Source organism: Delphinus delphis, chromosome 11 (genome assembly GCF_949987515.2).
Source record: "Delphinus delphis chromosome 11, mDelDel1.2, whole genome shotgun sequence".
Taxonomy (NCBI): Eukaryota; Metazoa; Chordata; class Mammalia; order Artiodactyla; family Delphinidae; genus Delphinus; species Delphinus delphis.
The window spans coordinates 81,143,457-81,158,068 of NC_082693.1; the positions used below are offsets into that span (position 1 = coordinate 81,143,457).

General features: G+C 36.1%; 1 protein-coding gene across 1 annotated transcript in view; it reads left to right on the plus strand.

Moving 5' to 3' along the window:
* The first annotated feature begins 4,311 nt into the window (after positions 1 to 4,311).
* ACTR6 (actin related protein 6) overlaps positions 4,312 to 14,612 on the plus strand; it is a 32,164-nt gene continuing 21,863 nt past the window's right edge. Inside the window, exons 1-6 of the mRNA XM_060025450.1 lie at positions 4,312 to 4,460; positions 6,405 to 6,522; positions 7,106 to 7,174; positions 8,044 to 8,167; positions 9,361 to 9,496; positions 9,589 to 9,645. Coding sequence (XP_059881433.1) covers positions 4,393 to 4,460; positions 6,405 to 6,522; positions 7,106 to 7,174; positions 8,044 to 8,167; positions 9,361 to 9,496; positions 9,589 to 9,645 — 572 coding nt within the window. The 5' untranslated portion in view covers positions 4,312 to 4,392. The remainder of the gene's footprint in view (positions 4,461 to 6,404; positions 6,523 to 7,105; positions 7,175 to 8,043; positions 8,168 to 9,360; positions 9,497 to 9,588; positions 9,646 to 14,612) is intronic.

Here is a 14,612-nt window from a genome sequence, read left to right on the forward strand (position 1 = left end):
CTTGGCTGCAGCATCACCTAAGAGATCTGGGGGAGGGCCGGAGCGGGGCGGGCTCGGGGCGGGGCGGGCTCGGGGTGGGGCGGGGCAACGCAGGCTCCGGACAGGCTCTTGCTGCCCCGCCTCCCTCCCTGGGACTAGCGCGCTAGTGCCCCTGACACTGTTGGATGCTTTGACTCCCAACCCCAGAAGCTTCTTGGGTTTTAGACCTCTGTCCCCACGCTCTAGTCATGTCCCCGTCTCCATCACTGAGTTCTTCATACACATCTTCTCTTTTTCATTTCCCTGTCAGAATTTGCTCTACAAACGGCTCTAATTGCTTTGCTTTCTTTACCTACTCAGCTTTTTTCATATTCTTGCCTCAGTGTCTTATCCTTTGCTTAGATATTCTGCTTTTCCCCCGGCTAAATGCTATAATTTGATGTTTCCTCTAGAAATTCTAAGAGAAGTAAAAGTTGATAATGTGTCTTAATAGAACCCAGGACCTGGGAATTAGAAGGCCTAAATTTAAGTCCTGGCTCTAGTATTTTCTAGCTGTGTTAAGCTGGAGAAAATAATTTACTTACGTTTAGCTTCAGTTTAATCTTCTATACAATAGATTAATAATATCAGCCTTACCCAACTCACTAGGTTGTTGTATCTAAAGAAATAAGGATTTTAAATTTCACTTAAAAATTTCTATGTGGGCTTCCCTGGTGGCGCAGTGGTTGAGAGTCCGCCTGCCGATGCAGGGGACACGGGTTAGTGCCCCGGTCTAGGAAGATCCCACATGCCGCGGAGCGGCTGGGCCCGTGAGCCATGGCCGCTGAGCCTGCGCGTCCGGAGCCTGTGCTCCGCAACGGGAGAGGCCACAACAGTGAGTGGCCCGCGTACCGAAAAAAAAAAAAAATTCTATGTAAAGGAAGGAAATTGTTGAAATAGCAGGGAGAACTATTACAGCTCTGCACCTTCACCCCACCCAGCCCCAAACCAACATTTTACAGAGGTGAAAATGACCACTCTGTTTACAGAGGTGACATCTAAAAGTGGGAGGGGGGGAGAATAACACTACCTCTGAGGGATGTATCAGAAAATGCTGTGGGTGTCTATGGGGATGGCCAGGGGATAGTTTACACATATAGTCCAACACCTGAGCCTTTTCAAGCAAGGGAAAGGAGATATATGTGGATTGACTGTTTACTCACTTAACATTTATAATGCACTATAAATGAGGCACTATTCAAGTAACTAGGTAGCCTAAACAAACAAAACCTGTTCCTGCCATTGAAGAGTTAACAGCCTCAGAGGGAAGCTAAATTCCTAGTGCTAGGACCTTGAGCTCTATCATTACACTCTTGTTCAAAGCCTTGCTCGACCATTTTGTAGCTGTGTAAACTTGGGCAAGTTATTTCACTCAGCCTCAGTTACCTCATCTATTGGAGATAATAGTACCTAACACAATTTTGTGAGGATTAAATGAGATTATGCATATATAGTGTTGAACAAAGTGCCTAGCATATGTCAAGCTCTTAATAATGCTATTATTATCCTTAGCATAATTGAAAATAGAAGCAAAGTGCTATGAAAACACAAGGGATGGAGTGATTCTATCTTGTTTAGCCAGAGATGGATTTACAGTGGAGATATTATTTCAAAGGTGAGAATGTCAGTTTAAAGTTAAACGGACTGGCCCTGAAGTCAGACTTGGATTGGAAACTTTGCTCTGTGGATTTTTAGCTATGTGGTTGTTGTGAGGATTAAGCTAATGAAGTTTAAGTACTTAGAGAATGCCAGACACAACTGTGGTTTAAATTTACATTTTTGTTAATTGGTATTTAATTCTCAAAGTATGATTTTCAAAAAGTTAAAAATGTGACTGTCATACAAATATATAATGAATGTGCATCAAAGATTTGTTAACTCATATTGGCAAGAACCAACAAGATAGGGTATAAAGTTAGTTCACTCATTAATGTGACTTAAATCTGTTGCACATGTTCATTATGTATTTATATCAGAGTGATATTTTTAACTTTTAAAATTACACATTCTCAAAATATACATGTATTTGAAAAGTAATAGTTACATGCTTGAGATTCTTTGTACTAAAACCTGGGAGGGGAGAGTGCATGGTGTGAAGGTGAATAGAGTCAGGGCTTTTACTGAACAGTCTGTGCTGAAACTGGCTTATACTGGCTCATGAGAACCAGTTGTGCACATCTCTTCCCAACTCTGTGTTCTGGTGTTTGATGAGTTCAGGAAAGCTTGAAAACAGCCATTGTGACAGTATTTTCACCACAGAAAATGGTAAACACTACAAATCAGGACTTTTTTCTTGGAGATCCGGTTGTTAAATATTTACCAACACAGTGTAGGATGGGTTGAAGGGGGATGAGATTGCAAATGTATGGACATTATTTCATAGGCAGTGCCAAGTCTTGGGAGACTTCTATGGTGACTGAATTTGGGGAAGATGATCAGATTTCTGATTTAGAAAAATAGTCTGATAACCATACTGGCAGTACAGAGGACAGATCATGAGAAGAGAATGGAGACAGGAGCCTTGAGAAGGCGGCAGCATTACTATTTTTGGTGAAAGATAAGGCAGTATCAGTAAAGGTAAATAAACAAAAAAGGGTCAAGGACAAATTCCAGAGATTAATACAAGGATTGGAGTTGAAGTTTACTGAGGTTTTTAGTTTGGGGCACCGGGTAGATATTGGGGCACACCACTAATTGAGACAAGTAATATAAGTGAAACAAGCAGTTTTGGAGATAAAATTGTTTTGGATTTGTTACCTTTAAGGTTATCTCAGGACCCCTGGATAGAAACATTCAGGTTGCAGGTGGGGGTAGAAATTCTTCTTTAGGATTTATTGGTATTCAATGATAGCTGAAGCCAAGAACAAAAATGATCTTGATCCAGGATCAGGTAAATATGAAGGAAAGCGAAAAGGGAAGCTTTTTGAAAGAGCCTATTTTAAAAGATGAGAGGTGAATAGAAATGATGGTTACTCTGTGATGTAAGACTGATAAAATATTTTTTACATGGGGGATCCTATCAATTTAATATTGTTAGAGAAAATAGAATGACTAAAATTGGACATAACTAACTTTGGACTTTCAATGACTTTTTGATACAAAGGAATATAGACACCAATAGAATGCCTAACTTAAAGGAGTTTGCCATGGCAAAGGTAACAATGATCACATGATAAAAGGATGACGATGATGATAATTACTAACAGGTACTTGACTTTTATCATTTACTCTTCATAAAATAATTCTGCAAGGGAGGATTATTATAGTATTCCATTTTACAGATGAGGAAGCTAAGGTGTAGAGAGGTTAACTAACCTGTCCAAAAGGTTTGGTGTAGAGAGGTTAACTAACCTGTCCATTTTACAGATGAGGAAGCTAAGGTGTAGAGAGGTTAACTAACCTGTCCAAAACATGTAGTTAGCCAGGATTTGACCCAGGAGTTTGAATGCAGAGACTGCACTCTTAACTACTATCTTTGATTTCAATAATAGGACCTACTTCATAAATTGTAAAGATTAAATTAGTAAATATACATAAAGCTCTTAGAACAATTTAACCACACGCATTAAGCCCTATCTAAGTATTAACCCTTATCTTTATCGCCCAAGGTTACACAGCCATTTTGTGGCAGAGTCCGGATTCCAACCTAAAATTCATTCTCTTAACCATTACGATATAGACAAGTGAGCCCAAGACATTAAGGGAACACATACGAGGAACACCTAATTTCAGGAAGGGGAAAGGAGGAGTGTGTCAGAAGTCTAGAAGCTTTTTGAGATAAGACACAAAACTCCGTGCAGAAGAACAAGCAGACAGGGAAGACTGTGAGTTAAAAAAGCGAGGCGGTTGACGTGTTGACGTGTTCCGTGTTTGTAACAGGGTGGTTGGATCCAACAGTCAGAATGGCAGTGGTGGGCAATAAAGCTGAAGAGTCTTCATATCCAATTCCGTGCTGCGTATGGCTTTGCAATTTATTCTTCAAAAGACGTTACTGTCTGAACAATACTATTCGAACACACACACACCCACAACCTTCCCCCCCAACCCCCCACAAAGATGGTTCGTTATAGGGGTTAGAAGAAACTCCCAAGAGCGACTCAATCTGCAAAAGTAAAGAACAATCACACATTGGGCGAAAAAAAACAGCGTTTTCTCTCTTATTGGACCTGGCCAAAACGTAAACGGGTTGAGACAGGAAGCACATTACGACTCTTGCTGGCAGGCTGGGCTGCAGTGCAATCTCTGCCTTCCGGCGTCCTCAGTTGCTAAGGGAGAGCGGAAGCGCCCTTACGCTCCGTGGGTGCCACCATAGAGTGCCGGAAAAAGCGTGAGCAGAAGGGTCGGGAAAAGAAAGCAACTGCGGTTAGTACTAAAATGACGACCTTAGTGCTGGATAACGGAGCCTACAACGCCAAAATCGGTTACAGCCATGAAAATGTCTCGTAAGTGTTCGCTTCCTCCGAGGGACAAAGCATATATGCCTAGTAGTTACGTATATTACGCTTCATCTTGGGACGTCTGTAAACTGGAAACGCCCCCGCACGGCCCTCAGGCAGAGGGATGCTCTGGTTGGAGTTGGGTAGTTTGAATGCTTTGAAGTGAGACATGGTTACTAACTTTGGGCTACGTGGCCCCGGAAGTGGGACGTGTTTCGTTTCGTAACAGGAAATAGTACAGGAAAATAGGCTTCTAAGGAAGCGGTTCCCGAAAGAGGGGTCCGTACACAAAGTTCATGAACCCTCAGGAATCGTGGGCAACGTTTTTGTGTATATGCATTTTTGGGGGGACGCGATCATAGCTTTCATCAGATCCTTAAAGGGTTCCATGGCCCCCAAAAGTGTAAAAACCACTGTTTCAGTGGCTGTAGACTTTGAAGGCTTTGTACTTTAGCCGTTCTAAGTGCTCATTGGCTGACCTGGTTAATCAGACTCAAACAAATACTACACTGGCTTTCATAAACTATGTTTGAGTAGAGACTAAGCAAATTAAAAGACACACTTTTGCTCTAGAGTATTCACAGGGGACTTTTCCCCTTCCTCCCTCCTTTCCTTTTTCTTTTTTTAGAGGACAAACTGCGTAGGAATGAATATTGTTACAGTCTTATTTTGGCAATGTGTATCATTGTTCTCATCCTTTGACAGCAGTTCTATTATCAGTTACTTAAGGAATAATTTAGAAGTCTTGATAAGAGTGCGGAATACTCTATTATCATGTATAGACATTGTGTATGGTGACACAAAGGTGTAGGGAGAAGCAAGCTAAATATTCAAGAACAGTAAATTGACTAAAATTGTAATACAGCCAAGATTGACTACAAGGCAGGTTTTAAAATTATGTCCTTGGGCTTCACTGGTGGCGCAGTGGTTAAGAATTCGCCTGCCAATGCAGGGGACATGGGTTTGAGACCTGGTCTGGGAAGGTCCCACATGCTGCGGAGCAACTCAGCCGGTGGGCCACAACTACTAAGCCCGTGTGCCACAACTACTGAAGCCCGCACGCCTAGAGCCTGTGCTCTACAACGAAGAGAGTAGCCCCCAATCGCCACAACTAGAGAAAGCCTGTGTGCAACAATGAAGACTTAATGCAACCAAAAATAAATAAAATAAATAAATTTTAAAATATATTGTTTTTATGTCCTTGAAGACTATTTAAACATAGAGAAAATGACAGCATAGTAAGTGAAATAATCAGGTATAAAACATTTTTACAGTATTATCCCAATTAATGCAAGGATTTTAATCGCCTTTAGCGCAAAATAATCCTTATACCAAAGTGGAATGTTTTGGGGTGACAAATTATGTTCCCCTTCACTTTATCCCTTTCTCTGTATGTGTGTGCATATATATGCACACACACACGCATACACACACATACATGTGTACACATGTATGATGGATAATGGTTCTAGTTTGTCTTCCTAACCAGATTGTAAACCCATGGTGCGCAGCAACTATATTTAAAACTACTTCCTACATCTGTACCTTATAGCATCTTGCTGATTGAAAATCTTTGACTCCATGGAAACTTAATTTTATGGTCAGAATTTTGAACTTGGATTTTTTTTTTTTTTCTTACCAGAATGGTATTAAGAATTTTCCAGGAACTTTATTTACCTCAGCCCCTCTTCACCTCTGTGCAGTGGCAGAACCAATACCCACCCATAAGGGTGTCCTGAAGATTATTTGAGAAAGATAATGGGTCCAGTACAGAACTGGTATATACTAGAACCTTAAAAAAAAAAAAAGGCATGTAAAAATTTTTTGAAGACAGAATGAGAAACACTGGTTTTGGATATTTTTTGACACCAAGGGTGGTGGTTAGGTAAATGTATTTTTAGGAACTAAGTATTTAGGGAATAATTACATTATTTGTTTCTTTGTTTATAGAGTTATTCCTAACTGTCAGTTCAGGTCAAAAACGGCACGTCTTAAAACTTTTACTGCCAACCAGATAGATGAAATAAAGGATCCTTCTGGACTCTTTTATATTCTTCCTTTTCAAAAGGTAATTCAACTGTATGTCATTTCTAGCATTAAAGACCTAAACTGAAGGATAATTTGGAATGTATATTTAAGATTTTGTATGTATGAAAATATTTTTGAATCTCTGAGAAAAAGTTATTTTAATTAAGATCTTATTAAAACCAAAAGTTGAATTTAAATTGTCATGTTAAAAAATTGACCATGATTAATTATACTTCAATGAAAAAAATCAACTATACTTCAATAAATAAAAATAAAAATAAATGACCATGATTTAGTTACTGATTGTGGGTACTGAATTTTACTTGTTTATGTTAAAGCTAAATGAAACGAACACATTAAAGAAAAAGAGTATAGAGAGGCATCTCTACATATTGGTGTGTCTTTTGAACCCTTGATATTTTGGTTATTGTTAATTTGTAATATTTTGAATTTCTAAAAGGAGAAAAACATACCAATATAATAGGTTTCAAATTCAAACATCATTAGACTGGTGAATGTGACCATAAAGAGATAAGAATCAGTGATTTAGAATATATTAATCTGATTTTTAAAAAATTGTTCAAATATTGTTGATAATTAAATTCATAAAACAAATTTTTTAGGGCTACTTGGTGAATTGGGATGTTCAAAGACAAGTCTGGGATTACCTTTTTGGAAAAGAAATGTATCAGGTAACAAATTGGAGTATGTATTCAAATTTCTATTTCCATGTCTTATTCAAATGAAAAATTTAAATCTGTGCTTATATCTTAAGATTTATAAATTTTTGAATACGTTTCTTATATATATTTAAGTCATTTAATCTACTGTGCTTAACTTTGATTTTCAAATAAGTGCAAGTGAATGGAATTTCCACTGTGAAGTGGAATTTGAAGTTGAGAAGAGATAGTCTGTATGAAACTTAAGATTAAAATTTTTACTTCAGATTTCTGCTATTCTTAGACCAATTCACTGTCTAATTTTTTTCACAATAAAATATTTTTGCTGATATATCTGAATGTGTGAATGATACAATGTTAAAATTTTGTGCTTTTAATATCTTTAGTGTGACTTTAGGTATACTGAGAAAATGTTCAAATTTTAATGCTTCTTAAGAGTGTGTGGGAGAGAATTATGTAAACGTTAAATATTCTAAAGCTTCTCACCTTTTAACTTTTAAAAACAAAATAACAGTCCCAGTGCCTGTAGTTGTATCATTTATTACTTTTGCATAATTATCTTTAAACAATTTGACAGTACCATTTTATCAATGCTATCATTAAGAGAGTTAAAATTATATGATAGTTAAAGTGCATGTATTCTGTAACCAGACTTCTCAAGTTCAAATCCTAGGTATGTCACTAACTAGTTATATGGACCTTCGTAACTCATTCAACACTATTGTGCCTCAGTTTGCTCACCTTTTAAAAGGGAATAATAGTAAGACGTGTTTCCTAGGGTTATTGTGAGGATTAAATAAATGTGTTTATATATATAAAACAAGTACTTATAATTATGACTACAAAGTTACAAAACTTTGGGAATTTTTTTCCTCACATAGGTTGATTTTTTAGACACTAATATTATTATCACAGAACCATATTTTAACTTCACTTCAATTCAAGAGTCAATGAATGAAATCTTATTTGAAGAATACCAGTTTCAAGCAGTATTAAGAGTAAATGGTGAGTTAAAGTTTTTATTGAAATTGAGTTATGTGAATATGAATATGAATAGAGTAAAGAAACACTTAAGGTCCAAGAATATTGGGTGACATTCTTTTTGATTTGAAGGAAATAAAACCTGGAATTTAAGAACTAGATGGACCCTTAGAGATTACCTAGTCAGACTTCTCTCACTTTATCTTTTTACTGATATGATATTTCTCCCTAATGAATTTACTAGCCACATTTCTAATCTCTGAAAGATTATTGTTTCTGAGTTAGTTGTCTTTTCTGTCACTGATGTGTCTGCTATTGTTATTATTATTGTTTGAAATAATGTTAATAGCTCAGGCTGCCAATATGAGGGAAAATAATCTGTAAATATTATTTAGAAGTAAGTTTATTAAAGGCTAGAATCACATTACATGACTGTACAAAGAAAGTATTCACATATTTAGCTTGTAGAATTTAAGTCTGTATAAGCAACAGTATACTGTAATGGTTAGGAGCATAATCTCTAAACAGTGTTCTCAACCAAGGGTGATTTTGCTCCTGGGGACATTTGACAAAGTCTGGAGACATTTTTCGTTGTCACAACTGGGAGGGTGCTACTGGCATCTAATGTGTAGAGGACACAGATGCTGCTAAACATCTTACAATGCACAGTAAAACCCCCAACAACAAGGAGTTATCTGGCCCAAAATGTCAGGAGTTCCAAAGTTGAGAAACCCTGCTCTGGAGTCACACTGTCTATGTTTGAATCCTAGCTCTGTTACTTTCTAATCATGTGACCTTGGGCACATTATTTAACTTCCCTGTGCTTCACTTTCTTCATCTGTGAAATGGGATTGTTGTGAGGATTAAAACACACACACTCATGGAGTTTAGAATAGTGCCCAGCATGTAATAAATTCTCAGTAAAATCATCTGCTATTAAAATAATTATTATAAACTGTGAAGTGAATATTTACCTTTAAAAGTTGATCACAAATTTTTTATCATTTTCCACAAAAATATCATGTTTTAAAGTTTAAGCATTATAAAGAACTTGTGACAGAATTAGGAACGTTATTTTAAATTAGCATTTTTCCTATAAATAAAGTTTTTGTCTTTCTGCTTGTTTTAGTTTGCTACCTTTCTTTATTTATTGCTTTAAATTAATTATACTCTTATTCAGTGTGTTTATTTTTTCTTTATCTTTTTTTTTTAAATAGCTGGGGCTCTCAGTGCACATAGGTATTTCCGAGATAATCCTTCTGAATTATGCTGTATCATTGTAGATAGTGGATATTCCTTTACACATATAGTTCCTTATTGTAGAAGTAAAAAGAAAAAAGAAGCAATTATTCGGTGAGTTGCATTCAATTTTCATCTTATTTCTTAGAATAAAACTGAATGAAATGTGTAATAAACTGAACCAAATTTGAATTCTCCCCTTTTAGGATAAATGTGGGAGGAAAACTCCTAACCAATCATCTAAAAGAGATTATATCTTACAGGTAATACTTAACTTTGATTCTTTGGGAGGATGGGATGCTGGGGGTGAACTTTTTAAAGTAATTTAAAATTATTCCTTACCTTTAGTTCTAAGTTCAGGTGGCAATTCTATATTATTGCTTAGAAGACGATATCACATATATAAATACTAATGATGTTCAAGTTGAAAAGCTTTCTAACATATGAAATGGTAGTGTCCACCAAAAAGACATTTCCAAATTCTAGAGAGCTTAATACTTAATAATATTTTAAAATGACAAATGTATATGTACCTCGTAAAACAAATTTAAAAATACGTATAAGGAAATAAGGATCCAAAAAGAAAATAAATCTCTGCCTTCCCTTTCCATTTCTCTTGTCAGTTTTACTCCATACACAGCATAATATTTCAACTTTATTATCTTTTACTCTTTTTTAATCTCTATAAGCCTTAATAATATATTGATATGTTTCTGGATTAGCCAATATTAGTTGACTGTCCACTATTAAAAGATGAAGAATTAGTACTTAATCACGTGCCAACTCTTCTCCTGCCTCCTAAATTTTATTAATGCTATTATTTTTAGTTTTATTGTGTTTAAAAACATAAGTAGAATTCTTAAATCTCAGTTTTTGCTACATTAACTTTGACTGGTATGATACTGTCAGTATCTCTTGGCTTCCCTCTGTGTTATATATGAAAATAAGTGCATCTACATTTTCTTCCCTCCTTTTCTTTCTCTCAGATGTATCATTACTTTTTTAAACAGCTTTATTGAGATATAATTCTCATACCATACAATTCACCCATTTAAAGTGTACAGTTCAATGGTTTTTAGCATATGCATCCATCACCACAATCCCCTTAGAGCTGTCTTACCCATCTCTAGTGCATTTAAAAAAAAAACTTTTTATTTTGAAATACAGACACAGGAAGTTGCAAGAATAGTACACAGAGCCCTGTGTACCCTTAGTGACATTTTATATAACTAGTACAACATAAAAATGATAAAATTGACGTTGGTGCAATACTGTTAACCAGACTACAGATTATATTCAGTTTTCACTATTTTTTACGTGCACTAGTCCGCCTCTAGTTCTGTGTGGTTTTTATCCCATGTATAGACTCATAAACACCGCCACAGTCAAGATACAGAACTGTTCCACCATTACAAAGGAACTTCTATGTGCTCCCACTTTATATTTGCTCCCCCACCTTGTCCCAGTACCTTGGCAATTGCTAATCTGCTTTCCATTTCTATAGTTCTATTATTTCAAGAATGTTAGAGAAACAGAATCATATAGTATGTAACCTTTAGAGATTGACTTTTTTCATTGCTATACCATTTCTTCTTAATTATTGAAATTTATAATATTTACATAATGCTCTTTACTATAGTTAAGTCTTCTTGCCTTGATTGTAGATTAATTTTAAAAATAGAAAACTTATAAATAGTATTTACAATATTATGATTACGTGAATGTTACTCATTATGAAACCAAACAGAATTAGGCTCAGCTTCAAAAAGTTTAGTTGTTTAATTCCCTTTCCCAGAAACAGCAAATTAGAAAGGTAAGGGAAGGCTGATACAGATGAGGACATTAACCAAGACCCACGCAGTTTCAGTCCGAAGCCTATATACTTAGTCCTTCTGAATGAAACACTGAATGAAAAAAAATTCATATGTTTTTAAAAGCAAGGCTGTTGAAGTCCAACTTGAAGAGAAGAAGCTGGCAGGAACAACTAGAAATACTGATGAAAAAGAATGATAATGAAAAGAGACTTCTCTAGTAGATGATTAAAAAAATTAAAACTAATAATTAAATTAAGGTGACACTTGTATAAGAATTAACTGACAGGGACTTCCCGGTGGTGCAGTGGTTAAGACTCTGTGCTCCCAATGAAGGGGGTCTGGGTTCGATCCCTGGTCAGGGAATGAGGTCCCACGTGCATGCCACAACTAAGAGTTCGCATGCCGCAACTTAGGATCCCACATGCTGCAACTAAGACCCAGTGCAACCAAATTAAATAAATAAATTTTTTTTTTTAAAAAAAGAATTAACTGACAGATCAGTGACACTGAATTGTTAATCCTAAATCAAACATTATATGTTAAAAAAAAAGTAATTACATATTAAACAAAGCATCAGAAACCAATGAGGAGGGGAGTAACTGTTCAAGAAAAGATACAGGTAAAGTTCCCTGTTTGGAGAAAAATTAAGATTTTACTTTGCCTTATACACTGAAGTTCAGATGGTTGTAAGACTTAAATATAAAAATAAAACCACAAGAAATATTTAACTGAGTTGCTAAGCATAAAAACAGTGGAAGAGGGCTTCCCTGGTGGTGCCTGCCAAGGCAGGGGACACGGGTTCGAGCCCTGGTCCGGGAAGATCCCACATGCCGCAGAGCAACTAAGCCTGTGCACCACAACTACTGAGCCTGCGCTCTAGAGCCCGTAAGCCACAACTACTGAGCTTACATGCCACAACTATTAAACCCTGCACTCCTAGAGCCCATGCTGTGCAACAAGAGAAACTACTGCAATGAGAAGCCCACGCACTGCAATGAAGAGTAGCCCCCGCTCGCCGCAACTAGAGAAAGCCCACGCTCAGCAACAAAGACCCAATGCAGCCAAAAATAAATAAATTTATTAAAATAAAAAAAGTGGAAGAAGTAACAAAGGGTGTATTTTCTTACAACTTCTTTTTAAAATAAACTTTTTATTGAAGTAAAACATATATAAGAAGAAGTTTAAGACCGTGAGTGTACAACTGAGTGAATTTTCAAAAAGTGAATACACTCATGTAACCAGAACACAGTTCAAGCAGAATATTACCAGCACCCTTAGCCCCTCTTTTGTCTCTGTTTAGTCTGAAAACAACTGACTTAAGGACAGGATAGATTTTGCCAGCTTTTGTTTTTTAACTATGTAAAAATTTTAAACCTTATGTACATCAAAAGCCTTTGTAAGCAAAACTAAAGTAAACAATCCTGAGAAATAAACCTAAAAGAAATATGACACAGGGTTGTTTTCTTTAATATATTAAGAGCTCTTATCAATCCATAGAAAAACACTACCCCAGTATAAAATGGTTAGATAATTTTCAGAATACAGATGGTCAGTGGCACAAATAGATAATCATTGGAGAATTACATGCTGTCAAAGGTTATAAAATGGATAATTCTCAGACATAAAAAGTGTTAAACATCTGTAGTAATCACAGATTCAATTGCGATATTTATTGAGCATTTATTTAGGAGCTTGGGATGCAAAACAGAAAAGAATTCCTCTTCCTCATGGCACATTCTAGTACAGAAAATGCAAATTAAAATACTACTCTTACAATCCAAATTAATAGAATTTTTTCAAAAGGTGTTGCAGATTTGTGATATGGACACTCTTATTTGCTGCTGGTCAGAGTATAATTTGAAATAACTTTTCTGGTAAACAATTTTGCAATATACCAAGAGACTAAGTATTTCATATTATGTGTCCTAGAGTATGAATAAATAATGGGATAATCAGAGATATCGATTAAGATGCCTATATTTCGAATACAGGGACTATGCTAAACACTTTACATGTATGATTAGAATTATTTACTTCTTGCAGCTGTATTAAGTTGGTGAACTTATTACCCTTTTAGAGTTGAAGAGATTGAGTCCCAAAGAAATAAAGTAATTTGTCTACTAAGTTGTGATTAAGCCTGTCTCAGACTCCAAAGTCCATGTTTATAAACACATGAGTATTTTTCCTCCTGATCTAAACTTTCAATATTTGGAATATGGATAAATACATATTAATAGATCCCTCTGGTTGAAGTATGATAGGGCAATAAGAACCTGCTGTATAAAAAAGTAAATAAAATTAAATTTAAAAAGAAATATGATAAGGCATTAAATCATATTTTTAAAGAATATGTAATAGCATAAGAAAATGTTCATGAGATAACGTTTGGGCTAAAACATAAAAAGTAAAAATCTATGTGCAGATAAAAATATTCAAAGGAAATAACCTCACATTTTTGTTTGTTTTTAAAAACATGTTTATTTTCTACATTAAGCCTGTGTTGTCTCTGATTCACTCATCAAATATTTAAGCATCTACTTTTTTTTGCTGTTTTTTTTTTTTTTTTTTTTGTGGTACACGGACCTCTCAGTGTTGTGGCCTCCCCCGTTGCGGAGCACAGGCTCTGGACGTGCAAGCTCAGTGGCCATGGCTCACGGGCCCAGCTGCTCCGTGGCACATGGGATCTTCCCGGACCGGGGCACGAACCCGTGTCCCCTGTATCGGCAGGCTGGCTCCCAACCACTGCGCCACCAGGGAAGCCCTAAGCATCTACTTTTTGCTAATTACTGTGTGGTGCTGACTAACAGTCCTTGTCTAATAGGAAAAGAAAGTGCACATAGTTAAGGCATTTTAGCAAGGTTCTATTCAGAATGGTTGGAAGAAAATGTTTCCCTTTAATTGGATAATCCTTGCCACTTAAAACCTCTCTTTTCAATTTCCTTCTGCAAACTGAACTGTTTGCCCTTAGAGGGATAATGGGGAGATTAAATAACATAATGGAATGGGTATTCCATAAAGTAAAAAATATTTTACACATTCAAAAATTTAATATTTTTAAAAAATCAGTTACCTGAAAATTTAATTCCAGAAAAATATTTTAAATGATAATTGTAAGTTATGGTTAAATTTTCTTTTTTTTTTATTAGTCATCAGTTTTATACACATCAGTATATACGTGTCAATGCCAATCGCCAAATTCATCACACCCCCACCACCCCCACAGCTTTCCCCCCTTGGTGTCCATACGTTTGTTCTCTACATCTGTGTCTCAACTTCTGCCCTGCAAACCGGTTCATCTGTACCATTTGTCTAGGTTCCACATATATGCGTTAATATACGATATATGTTTTTCCTTTTCTGACTTACTTCATTCTGTATGACAGTCTCTAGATCCATCCACGTCTCTACAAATGACC